The following is a 22,202-nucleotide window of genomic DNA, read 5'->3' as shown; positions in this document are numbered from 1 at the left end:
AGATATGTATGTACAATTCATCACCAGCATCAGCATTCATGTTTTGCATTTTGATGTGACAGTTTTTTTTTCGTCGTTGATTTTTTTGTTATCACTCCCGAGCGAATGTGTGTGTATTTTTTCAGTTGTTGAAATTCTATCCAATGCCGGCTGTAAAAATGACGAAGCGACCAAATGGCATTATGTGTATGTTTTTTTTTACAATTCATATTCGTCAGGATTTCATCATAATAATGGCATTAAATGAAGGGAAAAAATAGCACACCCGAAAACAGAGAAACGGAATTCAAAAAGTCCATCTATTTATAGCCATTATTTTTGCTCATCAGCAACAGTACGCGCTCATGACAAACGATATGCTCTCGCTACATATCAATATGGTTTAGATATGCTGGAAAATATTTGATACACATCGGGAAAAATGTACGCCCATCATCCTAATGATATACATTTTGTTTTTTCGTTCGCTTGATAAAACCGAGTCAAATGAATGATTTAACGTGAGCAAACAACCACAAGGAACGAGTGACGGAAAAAGAATGATGTGTGGTTCGGAAGGCATTTTATCTATGTCTCTCTTTCGAATGTCAACAAAAAATTGACTAATTTTAATCGACACTAATTACAGGATGGTTGACGTTAGCTTGTCATTAAAACTTACAACGGATCACTTTTTCTTCTTGTATTCGATTGTTTCTGAAAAATACATTGATGAGATCGAAAAAAAATTGGCGAAAAACCCAAAACTCGGACATTCTCGTATAAAATGCATCATTTTAATGGGCATTGCATTGATTTATATATTTAACCAGTGATTTGCCATTCGAAACTATAAATAGAGATGTGAATGTGAAATGTGAAACGGTGGCAGAGAGACACAACCAAAAAAAAAAAGAAATTGTGCTGCGTAAGCTGACTACCGTCACATGCAAAAGCACTGCATCGATTTTGGGCTTTGATGTGGGGATGACAAGTGTTCGTCCGCAAAATGTATATTTCTGTCTATTTTTATGCAGAGCGGCAGAGATAGGGAGAAAGGCAGTGAGCTCCCATTTCAAAATACGATGGCGATGCACTTTTCAATTCGGTTGGAATCTATAAAATTCATTTAATGTCGCATGAAAACGTTACCAACGCGCACGCACACGCACACGCACACACATACACACATACACACATGCTGTGAGCCAACGACAAATGAATCGACATATTTGCTCTGTGCTGTCTTTCCCTCTGTTCGCATGCACTTGCCGTGCGGATATTATATTTTGCGTAGAAATAGTTTAGTTGAGTGGATATCGAGATTCGACACGATTCTTGGCACATACGAATATGGCCCGTATATTCGGTTCTGCTCCTTTTACCGCACTCGGACACTGAAGTCTCCGAACGCATCGCATTTTAATGACTTGGTTTTCAATTCGGTTATTATTATTGTTTGTAGTCTGACTGCACCAAAAATACATTATATAAAGCACATATGCAATTGTTCCCGAATTCGATGCCATTGCGCCATACTCATCATCCCGAAAAAAAAACAACCATCAAAGCCCGAATATGCGAAAGAGATCGCGAGCGTTCAGCGCGTCAAGTGTGCGGGCATACACACACACACATGCATAATTTTCATAGGCAAACATGACACATTGAACTTGCCGATTTTCGATGCGCTCACATAAAATCGATTGTTTTCATTTCGCTTGGCCGGGCCGAAAGATAGAGCCCAACGAGAGAATGTATGTTCACCAATTTTAATGCATGCGGCCCCGATTCTAGATACGGCTATTTTCAATATTGAATAGTTAGTGTTTCAGGCGGTTGTTATTGTTTTCATTTTTGGCATCAGAATGGTGCCAAACAATGACGACAATACTGATCACATTTGAGAGCGGCTCAAATGAAAAACAGAGATAGAACCAGATACAAAACAACAAACATGCAGAGAGAAATGAAAGCGACAACAACATCAAAACCGAAACAAAAAAAACTCCGATTCCTTTGTGCCTCTGTGCACACAGTTTTTGGCATTAAACGAATTTTAGGTACTACATTTGACTCTGTTTTCATATTATCCGGTGTAATTATTTGAAACACTTGTACATGGAAATGCATTCGGCACATTTGAGCCGGGACAGTTCATCTCTTGGTACTGTCAGCTTGTTTCACCCGAACGCAATATTTAAGTTTTCGATTTTCGGTATGCGCCTATGTCTGCCTGTGTCCACGTATATGGATCGTTTTGCATGCGTTGCCTCATTTTACCGGCGCCCGTTTTCGCCAACACTTTAAGGCTCATCTAATTTCCCATCGTTACATACACAAATTTAGCTATTTTATTTAATAGCTTCAAATTGTACAGATTTAATGGTTTCAATTTTTTACGCACAGCAACATTCAAATCAGTACATGCGCGCCCATCATTTCTAGTTTCAAACAATTACCGCAGACATTTGTCGCATAATATTCGAAATCATTTGATGAATACGGACACACACAAGCACATACAATGAGTTGCATTAAAACATTTTGATGCAAATACTTTTCTATTCCGAACTATCGATTCCCCCCCTCGATATTTCGCCATCAATTTGGGAGCGAGAGGGAATACCTCTCCCCTCTGTAATTATCATTAGCCGAAAATCCCTCAATCAGATTTTTTTTTTACAATATATAATGAAAAGCCCACATTACAATTGCAATCGTTTAATCCAATTGTTAAAACATTTTTGATTCCATTTCAATTATAAAATCAATCAAATTAGAAACGATTTTACGTTTTGTATAAAATTGCGATTAAATTAAATTGTAGCAATTTCATGTTTCGAAATTAAAATCACCTGTCTGAATGGACAATGAGATGAAATTTGAGCACAAACACACAATACTGCCCCATCTCTCTTGTGCGCGCTCTCTTTCTATCTTTCTCTCTCTCTTACTCCCGCCCTTTTACTGTGTTGATTTTCAACGATCACAGGACACAATAGTTGTAGTAAATGAACTATCTATTTCAATAAATGTCATCAGCCAAAACTGACATAGATATGCTCTAAGCTAACACATTTATTTATCAACTTCTGAAAGCATGACACAAATTTTGGGCCGTATCGTCAATAAACAATTCCAAATTTCTATGTATCAAAAATGAAATGAAAATAATCGAAGAAAAAGACATTTCAAATTCAATCATTTCGATTCAATGGGAACATTCAAAACCCCATACAGCATAATGATCATGTGTGTAAACACTGAATCAATTTCAAGTTGAAATATCGAGCACTCGTTTCGATTCATCGTACAAATACGAAATTGCAACTTAACAACGAACATTGACACATATTTAATACAATCGATGCTCTTCCTTTGACTGTTTATGACGTTGCTGTTGTGGTCACAAGTCACATATTAAGTTCAATGGAATTTTGTAGGCAAATATTTGCCAACACAAGAGATTTTAATGGTAATTTCATTCGGATGTTCAGATTTGCATTTAGATGCAACAACTCAATTTTATCATTTTATTGAATCAAATATGGTGAAAAATATCATTAAAGTGCAGCTCGTTAGAGTTGAAAGCAAATTCCATGCATTGCTGAGTGATTGTGTAATATTTTTGACGACTCACTGATTTTGTATCCCTTTCTCGGTATTGACAGCAGTCAACACACTTGGATTTTCGACACAAGCGTATGAAATTCCATGTTTTCTTACATTTTTGGATGAATTTTCGAGATTCTTTTGAATGTATGCCACCGAAAAATTTCCACTTTTTTCTTCTTCTAATTTGTTTTTCCCTTCAAGCAACGAATAAAAGCCATGGTACATTCAGATCAACACTCTATCGAAGAAATGCACTTAGTCTTTGGGGCAAAGGGCATGAAAATAAAAGAAATTCAACTCAATCCATCCACATCTACCGTATACTCTAAGTCTTTCTGACTTGTTCGAAAGAATTTCGCCAAGTTTGAATTTCTGAAAGAATACATTTTATTGGCACTTTTGATTGGTTCGAGAACACATTCGGTTATTGTTGTGTGCCATGTTCCATGTTATCTCTGTCACAATGGTATTTTGTTAACGATTTCAGTGTCTGTCTCTCTTCTAACTTGGTGTGTATGTTTCGTTGGCATTGTTACTATTTTTGTTTTTTGCGTTTGTTCTTTTGTTTTGCTTCCGTCAATTTTCCTGACACATTTTCTTCCTATTTCACACCATGTGAAATGTGTCATTTGTCGGTAAACGACAAAGTGAGTGTATGAAATGTGAGTATAGTGTGTATGAAGATTCGGTGTATATGTGTGTGTAGTGTTTCTTTTCGGTTGGTCCAAAATCTGTTGCCGTGGTCGGTTTTCTTTCGTAAAAATTGCGTTGTCTTTGACATGACCACACACAGACAGAGACTCTCTCTCCCTCAGACACTCACAATTTACGAAACTAAATCCCATAACCACACGATGGGAATCTTTTGCACTGAAAGTTAGTCTTTTCCATTCCACAAAACAGTGTTCAATGGTGCTGTCATCATCATCAAGTTTCACACACAAAATAATCTGCTCTTTTGGCATTTTTCTCGCTTCATCTCCTCTTTTTCCCGTTAATGTTGTCTAGTGCGCTTGACGCTTCCATCTCGCCTCGTATGTGTGTGTGTCTGCCATTTCGCTTTTTATTTGCACTGCAATTGCAATACGATACCAACGCTTTGGTCCTGTTCTCTCTCTTTTTTTTCCTCTCTCGGATGCTTTTCATTTGACATGAACGGAGTGTGGAAGATGATGGAGAGAGGAAGGGAGAAAAACACCATATAACACCATCGTGTTTTTTTTTGTTTATCAGCATTTCATTTTCTCTCCTTTTCAATTTGCACAGCTCAAAGCAGATTTAGTGCGAATTTAATATGTTCGGATTTTCAGGGTGCAAACAGAGCATCCGAAGCAATTAAACGTTGGACATTTTACTCGAAAATTAATTTTGAAGTTTAAACAACTAACTTCTGGCTGGCTGGCTGGCTTGCTGGCGCTCTCTCTGCAGCAAGCGAGAGCGACAGGCGAGAAAACGAAGTGAAATTGAGTGTTTGCTGTGCAATTTCCACCAAAGGAGTGTGAAAGACGAATAGGTTGGAAAAAAAAGCGAACAGCAGTAGCAATAGCAGCGACAATCACAATGGGGTGAAAATGCGCAATAATATTTCACCTGCACTTCAAGCTGCGCCAGGAGTTTCAAATAAACGTGGTCGGTATGAATCCTGTCGCTCTGCTTTATGATTTAGTGACGGGAATCTGTACAAACACAGAAATTGCGAGCGTCAAAAATAAAAATGGGCAAATATTCTGGGGAACGGAAAAAAGCCAAACACCAGCCAGAGCAACATCAGCAGCAGCAACGCGTCCAGTCGCACAAAGTAATAAAAGGAAATGAACAAACGATGCGTAAAAAATTCCGCATAACTCGGTATGGAACGAGAAACGAGCCACACACACACACATAACCAAAAAGTGTAGAAAAATACATGCGATACAAATAATCCGAAATTGTGTGAAAGTTATCAAAAACTATCTGCTGGATGCCATTCTGCAATGTTATTCCAAAGCCATTTTATGCATATACATATACATACGTGCAAAGTGTGGTCCATTTTTAGCCTCAGGACCAATCCACTCATACTCTCTCATCTCTCTCACGCTCTCTCTCTCTCTCTTGCACACAGTCGCATAGTCACACAGTCACATATGTTTATTGCTTAACGTTACACTGCAAACAACCGGCACCATCAGCAGGAGCCGTTTTGCAATCTAAAAACATCACCAAACTAAAAGCGAAAAATTAGAAGCAAGAACAAAACATGAACCAACGAAATGAACGTAAAAAAGAGGGAAAGAGAAAAAAAAATCGAATTGAAAAACGAAATAGCCACGTGTAACAGTTTATTCGTCCGCAGTTCTCACTCTCGTCCCCGACGACGGCGACATACACACACGAAATGGACATGGGCCGAATACACACATTTGACGTGGGCTTAGTTCATGCCGCATCCACACTCTTTTACACTTCGGAACGAACATGCTAACAAACGAAAATGCCAAACTTTTAATTACATTCCACACTTTCGCCAGTCGCCGTCGTCGTCGTTTTTTTTATTCATTCATTCATTTATTTATTTATTTTTATTATTACGGCTATTTTTGTTGATGCTGTTCACGGCCATATTTTTTGAGAGAGAGATGGAAGGGGAAGGCATGAGCGCTTTTCATTCCGCTTATGGATTAACACACAATTTCCAAATGCTGAATCACTCACATAACCGAGTGGCATATGGCTTCTCAATCACTCAATAGTGGCGATGGAGCCAACGCGCAGCCCACCAATTTCAAGTAATAAAAATTTATAAAATGTTTGCGTTAAAATTGAAAAACAAATAAAAGGAAATGATCCCGAAGAATGAGTGAGAGAGAGAGAGAGAGAGAGAGAGAGGGAGAGAGAGAGAGAGAGAAAAGGCTCTAAGCTCCTTGGCATTCAAGTCTATTTAGTAAAACGATTTCCACTTTACCCCATCAACGTATAGTTCATCTTCAACTGAGACCAACCGCCGCTCTATTCATTTGATAGCATGTGCATTTTGTGTGTAATGCATGTGAAGTTCTTTTTCTTGAATGTGTATATGTGTGTGTGTATATGTACGCTCACTTCGGTCTGCCACTTTCAACTTTTCCAATCAACGGATAATTTCATTTGGAGAGCACTTTTTTCACTCTCTCGGTGTTGTACTGCCCTTCACTTGTTATTCTTCCCAGTTTTTTATTATAACCATCCAATTTATATTCGCCTTGTACTATTTTGGATCCATTTCCTTTGAACGTAAGCATGTTGTACAATATTTTATTATTACCCGATCAAAACCCTCCCACTCTCACCTATAAAAAAAAACACGGCCGAAACTTTTTTTTCGCATTCGATTTTTAGTTGGTCCTTTTTTATTCGCCGGCCCAATCGAAGCACAGGCAAATGACATGTATCAAACGGACGGGAAAAAGAACGGTGCACATCAACCGAAAAAAAGGAGCAAAGAATGAAACAAAATTACAAAATCTAAAAATCGTGCATCAAATGAAATACACGGTATGGCAGGAATAAAAAAAGAGCGGGAGTGAGCAAAGGCACACGCGCGCATATACATTTTTCAATCATTTGCACAACGAATTAGCAGCGAAAACACGAATTCATTAAAAGCTTTAGTTGTTTTTTTGGCGCACGTGTGTTTCTGTCTGACATTTTTCTTGCCTCACCGTACCGTCCACCCGCCCGCCACGTCGTTGTTCACATTCCGCACGTTATCGCGGGTAGTCGATATTTTGTATTTTATTTTGAGTAACATTTTCGCTACTTTGCTTATTTTACCATTTCCGTTTCGATTTTAAGCTTGATATAACAATCGAGAAGCAAACGAATTGAAAAAACTGATTGATTTATGCAGTGAACACGTTCAAGCGGCAGTCGCACACAGCAACTTTTTCTTTCATTCTCTCCTTGCGTCTTATTTTCATTCGTGTGTTTTCTTCTTCTTCTTCTTCTTCTTTTTCTTCGTTGGTTCGTTGTTTGAGTGAGTGGGTGAGTGTGAGCTAAAGCGCGCGTTTGCTTTGTCCTATTGCCTTACGAAGTGTGCAAGCATTACATCGGAATCGGATAGCTTTGTTATGGCTCGGGAGATTGTTTGATCTGAAGAGAAACAGGTTGAATTGCGAATTGAACCATTTTATTGTCTTTCATCACGTTTCGATTTTATAATGTAACCCAGTGAGTTAGTGGGTGTGAACATACAATTGTGATGCTACTATTGCTGCTACAGTTGCTACTTTTAAAGTTCCATTTCCATTTTCAAGCATTTGTTTATTTATTTGTTATCTTTTTTAACGATAAACAATTCATTGAATGTGAGCAATGGAGAAAGCAACATGAATCGAAAAAAACGACCAATTCCTTTCCACTCTCTCATTCTTTGTATGTCGGTGCACGTTCAGGGTTGTTTCTCGTTTCTCATTTTCTTTATTTATTTCGCTCACTTTCCCTTTCGATTCCCGATTCACGTCATTTAATTGTATTTTTATTGGCAATTTTTAAAAACATAAAATATTTATTGCGTAGATTCTACATGGAGCGGAAAAGATATAAAAAAACAACGACGACAACGACGACGACGACGACGACGACGACGACGATGATGAAGAAAATGTAACATTATCGAATGGAATGAATAAGGCAATAATTCTCTTTCCAATCGCATTGTCCGTGTGCTCGCGCGCGCTAGCACTTCTGATGCGGTAGATATTCAAGCATCCTTGAGCAAAAAAAAGTGTGCGATGAATGAGCGTGGTGAGCGCGCCCATCCGCTACGAAAGAGTGATAAATAAAAGAGGTATCCAACCGAAACATATTGAATTAATCGACAGAATGAGCGTTGAGAGATGTTGTCAAAATCATTCCGATAATGGAGCTAGCACCCAGCACAATGAAAATTTGTGTGTATCGATACGATACAATTCAATGCAACGTATAGCATAAACAAATGCCATAGAAAGGACAAAATGCTCTTTTCCTTCGGTAGCAACAGCGAAACAAAAAAAAATGTAAGAGTGAAAAAAGAGAATTGAAGAAAAAACCCAAAGAGATGCGTCAACAATGAATTCGCAACAATATTGCGTAAATGGTCAATTTAAAACACAGTTGAATGCAGCTCTCAGTGTCAAGGGTTAAAATTGACATTAGTTTCAATTGAAATTAAAACACTTCATCATCATCATCATCATCATCGTCACTGCCATTGTCGTTGTTGTCATGCAAACAAAAGCGAAATGAATATAAAAGTTGAAAATTGCATGCAGCATGCCACCAATCTAAATGATCACTTGTTTGCTTACATTGTATGGACAAATTCATGATGGAATGCATTAAAATGCAGGTGCAATTGATATAATCGGATGAAATTCACAGAAAACGCCTTGTTGATGTGCGAATTCGAAAGGTTAAACTGACAAAAGAAGAAGAAGAAGAAAAAAAAAGCAAGATGGCATTAACATTAGATTAGGTTTTATGATCATCATTGTTATGATTCTGGTCTGTTCACTGACAAATGACACATCACACAACCGGAGGAGAGCACACATTAATAGTCTGCCCGCATCTCAGGCATTTTTCACGTTGATTCGTTTCGGTAATGCTAGAAATTTATAGCGGACATTTCTCATTATTATGATTGGTGTGCGCATATTTTCACAGCCACACTGCCGTTACTGGTGCTGTGTGGACGCGCCATCGCCCCGTACTCCGAATAGGCCAAGCCAAACGAAACTTCGGGCAAGTGTGCGAGAACAACGGGGCCAAGTGCAAGACAGAGATGCGCTTCGGCACAACACTCATTCTGACATCATCACCCTCGTAATCTCTCATTGTTTGAGAGCCATAAAAACTAAAATATTATGATCAAAGTTAATGTCGAGTATTTGTATTTACGTTTGAAATTATTTCTCTTTTGTTTTTAGTTGCTGCTCTTTTTTTCCCTTTCTTTCTTTTATATGTCTTACATCGCGCTCCATCGTTGTCGCTTCTGTGTGTTTGAGGCGTGTTCTCTTTTTTCTTCTTCCATCATTGTTTTCAATAAAATTGTGCGAACTTCTTGCGAGTTTTTCTGTGTATGTGTGTGTGTGTGTTTGTGTTTGCATTCGTTCTCACTCGATCTGTTGTTGTCATGCATTCGCAATGATGCTACTGCTATTTTGCACAAATGATAATGAATACGACGACTTATCTTCGTCGGGCAACAAAATTATGCGACGTTGGACCGAGAAAGAGTGTATGTGTATTTGTATGTGTGTGTGTGTTGGTATTGAAAAAAAAAACAACAACAACAACCGAAAAAAGTACACGTCATAAAAAAAACTTTTCTCCCATTTCATTGTTTTAACGTTTTCTCGTGTTCGTTCTGCTTTTGCCATTTTCTTTTCGCTTGCCATTCGTATGCTCCGTTTCATTTCATTAAATTCCCTTAAACTTCATCCCGTAGTTATAAAACATTGACTGAAGAAATATTAGGTTTCACGCAAATAAATGCGATTTCAAGTTAAATATCGTTCGCTCTGAAAATTGCTCGATTTTCTGCTACGCAAAATCACAGCCGGGGTAAAATGTGTACAAAATATAGTAAACACATACATACACATAGCCCGAATCAAAGTCGTTTACACAAAAAGAGCGCGCCGAACGAATTGGAATATGACAGTGGGGTTTGCATAAATAAACAGACGGTTGCCATTCTGCATTTTAAACAAAACTCTTTCTCGATCAACAACAACAGCAGCAGCAGCAGCAGCAGCAGTAGCAGAAGCAGCAGAAGCAAATTGAATCCAGTGGCAAATGGCATATCAAATGTGGCAAACCCGGAAAGGACGCACCAAAATTGACATTTTCAAGTGGTGAAAACAGTTCAACACGCAAATGTCTTTCTTCCTAATTTTACTTGATTCGTTTTTTTTCCCTTCGCTCCCTTCGTTCCATTTTTGGAAGGTTAATTGGATTGCTTCTTCATCACATGCTAACATAAGATCTCTCAATAAAATTTATATTCACATCGAAGTAGAGGAAGCTGAAGAGAAAAAAAAATCCGAACACAACAATTCAACCGCACGTTCAGGTAACGGCTTAACAATTCACTCGTTATGGAATTGGCGTCACAAAGTAGTTTAGTGATGTGTACGCTGTCATCCGCTTCATTGCGGCATTGAATTACAAACAAACAACGCTTATTAAATGCTCTTTTTCATGAGCTCCATATGAGAAAACGACGACGACGACGACGATGAAGAAGGAAAACATGATGCGAACACAAAATGAACCGATATACATATATATATATATATCGAACAACAGTATCAAACGTTGTACGTGCAATACAATAAAATGAGCGTTTGGCATTCGAAAGATCTGATTTCGTTGCTTTTTGTGTTATCGCAAGAAAACGGAACGAACGCGAACAATGTGGAAAATACAATGAATCTATAATTAAAATGACACGATATGACTTGTACAATGGTCCCGTGTACAATACAATATATCACACAACATGCAAATATATTGCCGGTGTTTTATGTGTAGGGATATTGTGTTGCACGACGTTGTGTGTGTGTGTGTGTGTGTGTGAGTGAATGTGGATTTGTATATGGCTGTGTGCTTTCATCGTTCGTGATTTCTGCAGAGAGAATGGGGGCAAATTCATCATTTCAATGCAATTTGTGTACATCATTCGAAAATATGCTGCTAAGATGAAAGAAACATTTCAACTTAAGAAAACGATATAATCCAACTGATTTCAAATCCGTTTAAACGATTCCGAATTTATACGTGCACACAGATAGAGTCAGAAACTGTAGAAATGAACAAATCCAACAGCGCTCGCAACAGAAGAAAACGAACAAAAATCTCATACTATAAATATACAAACAAAAGATGTTTTTCAATTTTATTTTACTTTGATATATCCCGTGCTTCATATCAACTGTACTAAATGCTTGTTTCTTTTTTTTTCCTTTGCTCTCTTTTTCTCGTTTACTTAACAGGATAAGGCTCACCTATAGATATTAATATCAAGGTCATAATCATCATTATTTCTTTGGGGCTTTTACGTTCTCAACAAACCAATAACAACAACAACAAAATGATGTCGCAACAAAGGAGCTTACACACACTACTCTACACAGTGCTAACAGGTAAGGCACATTTTCATTTTCTTCTTTCATTTCAATTTTAGCAGTCGGTGTGCTGCTTGTTGTCATCGTCTTCTTCATATCAAACTGGACCAAAGTGTGTCTTTTGTTTCGTCGACAATCGAGCACGAACGCACGTAGTGCCTGTCCAAATGACAGTGATGAGTTGGGTGCGTTCGTGAGACGATGTTTTAGTGTACAGGAAAGAAAAAAGGAATAGAAAACACACAGAACATTCTTAACTATTTTTAAGACCAAAATCAAATTGGATGCCTGTCCAAATGAGCAAAAGTCATCCCGGACCAAAAACTCAATTAAAATTGCTGACGAATGGCAAAACGAACCAAAGCCAACGTAATTAATTCACTTGAATACACTCTATTGAATGGCAACGTAATTGTTTTTGTGACGAAAGAAAAAAAAATACGAAGAAGAAAAAAAGGGAAATAATTACAATATTTACGAGGGATGAGAAGATAATGTTTCCTTAACCGTGTTCGTCGATAACGGAGCACGAGCCAAAGCTAATCAGATGGAATTGTATAAAATCCATTGGTAAAATTAACGCCAGTATATGTGCCGAAGCGATTTCTTTCAGTTGATTCCTTCATTACAAGTGCCCATCATTACGATGCGCGCGTATATGTGATGACGAGTGAACAGGACCGCGCGCGCGCGCTCACTCTCTCACACAGGGGAGGGGATGTTGTGAGGTCATTGTGATGCTTATCTAAATCGGATTTCTTGGCCCTTGTGTGAGTTTCAATGCTCCAACAGCAGTGAACTTGATGCTCGCTTCCTTTTTTCATCTATTTGTCTCTCTCTCTCTCTCTATCCAACATATTCATTGACTTTCTATCTCTCTTGTCGCAAACATTTAACCTAATGTCTGTCCATTTAAAAATACATCCAATCTATAGCTGTCCGGTCGGTTTCATTGTGCAGAGAGCAAAAATATTCATCATAATCCAAAGCTCTCAGAGAGTGAATTCTAGCGAAACGCATTGCATCGCATACATACGATTTTTAGCTACTTACATACACACCGGCTTCCCTGATAGCTCATCGTGTGCCCGAAAAGCATATTAATGGAAAAAGATAGAAAGAAAAAATCGGAAGCAGAAAAAAACCGACAAAAAATAGAAACAGCGAGAGAGCGCAAAAGCTCGTGAAATATTATGGTGCATCTAGAACCAATATTGCGAGCAACGAGTCAAGCTAATGGATTAATAAAAACGGATGCTTCAAATCCGTTTGTCCAAAACGGCAAATGCACACAAATCATCAAATATCCTCTTTGGTCTCTGGTATTACACTCAAATCATACTTCAAACGATTGCACCTTTTTGTTTGGTTCTTCTCCACGTTTCGTCTATTTATCTCTCTCTCTCTCTCTCTCTTTCTCTACTGTTTTGTTGGTCCTTGAAAAATTAAATGGATATCCATGCAAATGAAAATCATTATGGTTAAAGCTCATTAGCTTCGAAGTTTTCAACGAATTGATGCCGCATCCTTTTAATTATTGATTTTGTTGCCATTAAGGAAATTCCATAAAATCAACTTTTCAGCAACAAAAAGCGAAATTACAATAGCTTTGAAATTGCATTCAAGCTGATCGTGGACAATAATTTGAGAGAGGGACAGAGATGGTGCTCAATTGATTCAAGTGCAAAAAGAAAAAAAAATTCCACATAATGATTGGCAATCAAAATAGCAAAATGTCAAATTTCCCATCGCTTTTTCATTGAATTCAAATAGAAAAACCGGAATTTCAATTCCATCCGCGCGGCGCACTTAGTTAATGAAGTGAATCCTTGAAAAGTATTCAAGAATTTCGATGAATCCGTTAAATTAGTTGAAACTGGAGTTTGATGAGAGAATTTGATGCGCTAAACCTCTCCGACTTTCGCATAATTCCGATGGAAATAATGCAATAATTCTCAAACCGCGGCATTATTAACTGAATGGCTGGCATTTTGCATTTCCTTGGTTCAGACATAAATAAATAAATAAATAAATAATAAATAAATAATTGGCCACCACAAACCCCACTTTCTCTCTTGCGCTTTGCAGTTCTGTGCAATGTGTGTATGATACTTCGATCGAACTGCATCGAATAACGCACTACTCTGTGTACGGCCACAATGTGCAGGTGGCGAAGCAATAATTTCACGAATTTGAGAAATGCCCATGCAGTAATCCTTAAATAGTTTTATGTTTGTTGATGATCCCGATGGTGGCGACGACGATGAGAAACCCCAACGTAATGTACGGAAACATCGTTTGGTTGTTGAAGCTTATCGGTTTTGGTTCTCACGCATCGATTACGATGTGAAAAACGCTGAAACGTACATTCTTATATCCCCATTTTCTGTGCTGTGCTCAGTTTAGTGTGTATGTGTTTTCGTTTGCTGACTCGTGGAATGCGGAACCATTGAATCCCTCAATCGGTATGTACTACAGAAACGTGCACATTCATCTACATATTATATTGAATTGATTGGTTGGTTTGTCATGAATACCGGGGCGAATTGAAAAGCATTGATTTTCCACGAGGAAAAAAAAAACAAGAATGATGTTGCTCACATAAACAAAAACCAAAATTGGGCGGGGAAAAAATGTGATATAAAAACAAGAGCGAAGGAGTAATAGAAAAATTTGTCGCCATCAAGAGTTTCAAATTCGATTAAATGTGCGCGTACAGATGCAGGAAATTCGAGTTGCAACATCAAAAGCAACAATCAAATTGAGTAAAGACTATCAAAGCTATACCATTTATATATGTATGACGACACAATCGGCTACCAGTCATCACTGATGGTCCATTGAATGAGTACACGATCGTGTGTTTCTCTCCACCTTTCGGTCTATGTGTATGTGTAGACATTGTGTTCAATAAATTTGGCTGGCTGATAGACAGTCGCAAGGCAAACGATTTTTCACTTTGCTTATCACAAATGATTAGTGTGTATTAGCCGCTGTTTTGATGCAGTTTGCCCGAGTGAAAGAGTTGCCAAAAATGTTCGACATCCAAATAAATCCAATGGAAATTGGTTTCGATGCCACGCAACGTCTAATGCATAAAACATGTCGGTCGATTTGGTCGTAACGAACGATTTTCCAGTCAATCTTTTTAATCTCGGTTGTTTTTCTCCATTATAATGTCCATTCATTCATTCATTCGTTCATTCATTCGTTCGCTTGTTCACAGTAGTCGACCATTGCAAGTAAGCGAGCAAACTCGCGCTTTACTTATAAGCTGTAGCGACTTTAAACTGAATTATTTTCATTATCATTATTATTAAAATTGTTATTGCTTCATGTCGATTAGTTGTATTGCCAATGTGTGCTCAGATGCTTCAATCTATATATGAATATACACATAGAATAAAATGCGATTATTTGCGATTGCTTGGCTCACCCTCATTCTCTGCCCTCCTTTTAATGCATCCGATCTCTCGACTCACTGTGCAAAAACGTCAAACGCTTTGAAACTCATCCAACACACATACAGAAGGAAGAAAGACACACGACAAAGAAAAACTTTCTCAGCGATGTCAAAAGCAAAAACAAGAGCGTATTTCACCGATTTTTTCGCACCATTTTGCCGCTGGATCCGTTCAGCTTTTGTTTCAAGGCATTTTGTGCGAAAATATAACATAATTGACATTTATTGGAAAAGATATTGAAACGGCACACGCGGGGCAAGGCGTGAGCGTGCGCTCGTTCATTCGTTCGTTCGCTCTATCACTCGTTTTGCAGTGAAATGCTTTGTGCGACACTTTTCAATCTTTCAACTCATTGCACACAGCGGCATCCCGTTATTTGCTAAAATGTCTCTCTTTCTTTTCGCCACCATTACACCATATCTATCCATTGGCATTGCCTCTCGCTCTTGCTGTTGATGCTGCTGCTGCTGTTGTGTGTATAATCAATGGTGTCGTAACGGTTTCAGGCTGTTGTACCGCCTTGCCGTTGTCGTTTTCTATTTTTTCTTCTCTCTCTCTCTCTCTCTCTCTCTCTCCCCGTATTCCTCTTTTATTTCCATGCATTAAAGTAAGTTGGCTAAGTAAGCATTTGTCGTCGCGTTTGATGTGCGATATAAACAAAGTGACGCATATAGCAAAAACCAGAGATATGGGATTTTATTAATTAAAGTAATGCATTTGCTGATCCTTCATGTATCCGCTCGTTGTGTCAACATGGATTAAAAATTATACGAAACAATGGATGAACAATAACAATAATAACGTTTATAAGGAATGGAATGGAATGGAATGAAGCGAAGAATTGAAGCAGCGAAGACGACGATGATGGAGAACGAAAGAAATGAGGACGACACGCCGAACTGCGAGTGAACCAAAAACCGACCGAAGAAACCCAACATCATCACTATTTGAGGGCCAAACCGTATAGCATCTAGTCTTGTTTTGTTATATCGTATTAGCCATTGTTCCTTCCTTATTATCCGTTTCCCTTAATTTGGTGCATATCTCATCAGTTAGATGCGCGTTGTTTTAAGTGCTGTTTCTCGCTCGCGCACCCGCTCATTCACTCCATCTCTCTCATTCTGCCCATCTGATCCTTGGGTTATGTTCTTTTTGCTGGCACTCTGCATTTGAAACATTGTAATCAAATGAATGGGCATAATGGTGCGCGTGCGTTCATCCATTCAATCAACGTTTTAATTAACATTTAATAAGATATAAATGCGGTTTTTAATCCTACATTACACCAATTTGACTTAATTTTTTGTTTCTTTTGCTTTTCTCTCTCTCTCTCTCTTGCTCGGCTCTTAATGAATGAATTCGAAAAAGGTCAAAAATTCATCAGTGTCTACACATTTTAAGTGAACATAACATAGCCAATTGTAATTGCTTCATTAAGTCTGCGTCAAAAGTGATGATAATTCTTTATGTTCATAATATAAAGAAAAAAAATGTGGGATTTTTCCATGGTCGCAACAGGAGAAAACGAGCGTTACACATTCCATTCGAATGATTTAAAACAATTATTTCTTTTACATATTGCACGCACTCCCAAAGAATAAAAAAAAAAATACCCGAACACTATCATCAGACACAATTTGTATTGGTTGTTGTTATGGTTGTTGTTCGGTCTTGATAGGCTCATATTTCGAGAGTGTACACACGCACGAAACGGATGAATTTGATGTATTTGTTGGTGTAATTGGGCTGATCTCCCTGAACGACATTACATCTCGAAACTTCGTCTTGTGGCGGAACAACATTGCTCACACACTGCAATTTTGGGGCGTTAGACCTAGACGAATGAGTGGTATGTGTGGAAATTAATGAGAAGCAAGAGCTGTAGTGACAACAAAAGCTTGGGAAAAATTTAGTTTGACACGACGGGCAACAATAGCGCGCCCCAAACAAAAACAACCAAACTAGGCCAAAGTGAAGAGAATGAATTAGTGAAGTGATGGTGTTAGATGAAGAGTCCTTTCCCTCTTTCATTCCCGCTCTCTCTCTCTCACTCTCTCTATCTCACTTTCGGCTCTCCGCTTCTTCTTTGATAGAGATTAACCGACGGAAGCTACGTCGAATGCTAACAACATCCCCACACAATTTTCTGAAAAACGAAAAGCCTTGCACAATCCAAACATTATATTATACAAAACCGCCAACCAAACAAACCGACCGACCGATTTTCATGTCAAAAGAATTATAATAGATTAAGGCGTCGATTCCAAAGAATCTGACATCGTTAATATTCCACTCACAAATCGTGTAAGAATTCATGCAAATAGTAAATATATTTCATCTTGGTCGGTTGCATATAGCCAAATAACGAGTGTGAATGAAGGAGAGAGAGAGAGAGAGAGATTGAGAGCGAAAGACTGACTGGCAAGGCCAGGGATACAACACATACAAAGAGAGTGGCCAAGAAATTAGAAAGAAAATCGGTTTTGCCTGGGAACGATTTGTTTGCCTTGTTTGTTCTGTGTTCGTCATATTCAGTTGTAGAGTTTTTCCATGCGTTTTGCACAGTGTAAAAAAGTGCGGTTTATGCGAACGAGGACATGAAGCTTGATGTGGGTGAATTTGGCCTGTGTGGTGAATCTTGCATATACTTTTCTCTCTCTCTCTCTCTCTTTCCCTCCGCTCTCCTTTCTTTCATTATGAACGATAAATACAAATGCTGTTACAGCTCCAGTTACTGCTACTGATGATGATGATGATGATGATGATGATGACGGGGACGACGGCAACGACGACGATGATGCTCGGATGGTTTCTACTGTTTTCAATGCGAACCACTCTTTTCTCTCACGATTCGTTGCTATACAGTTTGCTGCTTTCTGCGGTTTAAATTCATGGTGTTAAACTCAATCGTTTCTTCTGAAACGTGATAGAATCGTGTTTGAATTGAAGTACAAAGGCGTTATAGTGGCACGTAACCAGCAGCACGAGAACAAGCTAGTTAGTTGAACCACATGCGAAATATAAGATGCGACGAAAAAAAAACACACACATACGCAACAGCAAATGGAATTTGTTGCAGTACCCCTATACCAATATCCGAAATTCGAAATCGACAAAAAAACTGAGCAAATTGGTCGAGAAAACGATAACAAAACGTCATCGCGATCGCTTCACATTTAGCCGGGCCAACATTAAATCGGTTTGAATCTATACAAAGTTGACAAAGAAATTACGTCAACCTGAAAATACTTTGGTCTTGTTTTACGCAATGCGCGGCTATTTCCCACAAACCAAAAGTGAGGAACGGCAACAGCAGCAGCTACAATAGAAGGGAGAAAAAAGTTTGACAGACACAAATGAAATACCTACACTTGAAAAAGCTTCAATTCTAAATCGAGTTGAGGCCATATGCTCTCTCTTTTTATGCCCATCCATCAATTCAATGATCACGTCGGGCTCTCCAACGATTTGAAGTACCTTTGAATGTAATGCGAAATTGTTATTGACGCAAATTGAAAAGGAGCAAAATTATAGCGTACCAAATCGAAAGTAACGCAACACCGATTGAAGTAAGGCTTAGCAACACACCATATTCATTTCAATGGGAAAGACACTGTGCGTACGGTTTTTTGTGGAAGTTTTGTCTGCGTATTATTATTAGAATGAAATTGATGCCCGGTAGAAAATGGGTTGAAATAGACAAAGATTTTTTTGTTTGAGATTGCATACATTAACGTGAGCACGACGACCGAGGGGTGTTGGGCGATTGGGAACTAAAAGGGCCTTTATCCACGTCATATCATCACCGCAAATCGAAAACCATTCGACAAATTATGGAAAAAGGATTATCGTTTTTTTTTGTCTCTCTATGATCTATTATATATTCATGATTTCGGCCCATGTTTTAGACGAGAGAGAAAGACAAAAAAAAAACCGAACCACGTGCCATCCATTGTTTGAATTGAAATTTACCGAAACGATGCGAATTCTCCAAGCACCCTCAATTCCTATTGCATGTGCTTCTTGTATAAATATTTAATATTGATAGAGGCATTTTGTTGTGTTGGTTCGAACCAATTTGCCGTTGTTTATTTGATTGTTGGTCCGGAATTTCGCTCCATCTTCGTTCCACTTCATCTTATTTCTTCTCAAGTGACACATGAACAATAAAAATGGTTCTTCGACTTTAATAAGTGTTTTCGTTTCACGGTGACATTTCTTTTTTGCCTGACAAAGCCGATTTTATGTAGCACATTTGTTTCCTTGTGTCTTCTTCTTTTTCTTGTTTTTATGGTTGGATGGCCGTGTGAGTTTTTGCATATAATCTTTTTGTGTGTTTTTACATTGCTTCCACTCATGTTGCACACACACACACACACACACACATAGTCAACCAAATGTGTTAATAATAAATGAACGAATTTGCATTTTTTTTTCTTCTTCCCAACACACATTTCTTCAAAATAAATGTTTGTTCGGCGTGGCATCGTGTGTATCATAAATTGCAGAGTAAATTTACAGTTATTATTATGAATTTTAATTTAAAACCACACATAAAACAATGAGAATAATAACAGTAATAGCAGAACGCAGAGCAGTAACATGCACATAGTAAGCAAAAATTGTATGGACGTTTGCACAAGAGCGAAAGAAACCAAATGAATGGCGAGAAAGAGTGAAATGAGAGAGAGAAAAAAACAACCGTGGTGGCATCAAGACAGAAGAAGATTCGTGTGTGCGTGCGGAGATAGCACCAATGACAAAACAAATACACAGCATGTACTTTTGTATATTTTGAGCGTTACAGGGATACTACCAGTTGTAATACACAAAATCGCACCGAAACACACAGGCTGGCAAAAAACAAAAGCTATTGTGTGAAATGAGCAAATGGGTGCGTGTGCGCGCGCGCTTTCATGGCATTGGTGGTTGTTTCAGAACTGGTAGCGACAACCCGAAACAAATACTCGCCTGAGACCATAATATCGGCTTAAAAAATAAAGTACAAATATAATTTTTAATGTTATAAATAAGCGCTAATGGTTCATGCGTTCGTAAAATTTTATTCATTTTCCGCAGATATGTTTTACTGTACCGGGCCACTGTTGCTGTCTGTTGCTCTGCCACTACACTCTTTAGGGTTTGGCTTGGGTTTTGGTTACCTCGATAATAATGTGTGAGATGTTTTTAACAAATGCAAATAACACCAAGAAACATACACACTCACACTTGAACTTTCTCACACACATACGGGCTCTCACTCTCGCTTTCCACCGAACCACGCTGCATTATTTAAACCAAAGAATCTCTCCGGAGGATCTAGGAATCTTTTACACAACCCATGTACAATATCCGACAAAAAAAAAGAGCAGCAACATAAGAAAGAGAATGAGATCGAGAGCAAAGCGATTTAAACATAACCGAAATCATTACACAAAATGTTCCCATTTTCATGTGTGTACCTTTATCATTTTCACTCTACTCTATGTATTTGAAGCGGTGTCGTTGTTGTTGCTGTTGCTAGTGTTGTTTTTCGGCGGTATGCTGCGTGTATTCCAAGTTTATAAAAGTATTTGTAAATGCGAAAATTTATTTGCATCGCAAACGCCACAGAGTTTGTGTCGCTTCAAATGGCTATGAATTCATATGCCTTAACACATGCACACACACACACACACACACACACAAAATGATAAATATAATCGTTAAAATGAATAAACTCAATGGCAAGCGAATAAATTAAATGGATTTTTGTCGCCTTCCTCAAAACCACATTTCCGCACCAAAACCCCGTAGTCATATCTCTACGCCTCGTTTCAAGTAACAATGGGCTCGAAAAAAGCAGCATTTTTTTTTAAAGTGTGTATGTGCGTATTTTCAACTAATCCTAATAAAATGAAAACTACGAATCACTTGAATAAACGAGTGTATAAATTTGTTGAGCGCTTTTTTTTCTCTCTGTGTGTGTCACATTCACTCCCTCTCTTTCGCTTGCTCTCACTCTTTAAATGGAATAATGATTGCAATGCGTGATTGTTTATCGTTCACCTCCAGTTTGTAAACACAATATCGACGCGCCGCATGACACAATGTTTGGCATTATTTTTACGATGTACTTCTGATGATGCATCGGTTGGATAATGTACCAAATTGGTATCAACAAATTTTGTTAAATCGCTATTTTTGGTTTTTCGCTTTTCTATTTTTGGGGTTTTTCGCCGCACTTCACCAATTCCATACATTCAAAATGAAACCGTTACATTTTTTGCTCTCTCTCTCTCTCTCTCTCTCTCTCTCTCTTTCTCTTTCTCCCTTTCGTTTGTTGCTGTTCACTCGACATTCTCTATGTGTCCACCGAGTGCACAATTTAATTTAATTTAATTTATTTCTATGTCCCAGCAACAAAATTCAAGCCTAAGCGTTAAGCCGCACAACGGCTTTTCAAATCGAAACATTTTTGGTTGGCCGAATTATTTGCAATTTATATCATCGCTTGCGTGAGAGAAATTCATCAATGAATGCGAGAGATAGAAAAAAAAACAAGAGTGGCTAAATGTTGTTTTTTTTCTTTCGTTTCTTCCCATTTTTTTTTAGCCGGCGTCGACAGTTGTCAGCCTAATTGTGCTTTAAATCCACAGTTATGGATATTATTAAATGTGTAATAAATAACATACATTTTTTGGTGGGCCATTTGTCATGTGCTAGACGCTTCATTTACATTTTTCACTATCTATACGGATTGCTGTTTTATGCAAACACATACACACAAACACCACATGTCCGAACATATGCATTGATATCGTTGGATGTTGTTGATGTTGTTTATACTCATATGTATTGTTGCCGACGAGAGCGAGAGGACGACGAAGGAAAAAGCCCATTGTTTAGTGCTTTTTCAAGCATGGTCTTTAATTTCACTTTTTCACCAACATCAATTGTTGTGCTAGCCTCTGAGTGTTGCCATTTTTTATTTCGTTCATTTTTTTTTTCATGCTGGTAACGGTGATGG

The 22,202-nt window shown here is 38.1% G+C and overlaps 1 protein-coding gene across 5 annotated transcripts in view; it reads left to right on the top strand.

The window, feature by feature from the left end:
• LOC129576675 (nephrin) overlaps positions 1-22,202 on the top strand; it is a 395,651-nt gene that overhangs the window by 23,104 nt on the left and 350,345 nt on the right. For all 5 annotated transcript variants that reach the window (XM_055462090.1, XM_055462086.1, XM_055462091.1 and 2 more), the window contains one exon: positions 11,598-11,747. In XM_055462090.1, coding sequence (XP_055318065.1) covers positions 11,696-11,747 — 52 coding nt within the window. In that variant the 5' untranslated portion in view covers positions 11,598-11,695. The remainder of the gene's footprint in view (positions 1-11,597; positions 11,748-22,202) is intronic.

Source organism: Sitodiplosis mosellana, unplaced genomic scaffold (assembly GCF_009176505.1).
Source record: "Sitodiplosis mosellana isolate CC-2019 unplaced genomic scaffold, AAFC_SMos_1.0 Smas_scaffold_6191, whole genome shotgun sequence".
Classification (NCBI taxonomy): Eukaryota; Metazoa; Arthropoda; class Insecta; order Diptera; family Cecidomyiidae; genus Sitodiplosis; species Sitodiplosis mosellana.
The sequence above is the reverse complement of the archived record's forward strand: the minus strand, read 5'-3'. Positions and strand labels throughout refer to the sequence as shown.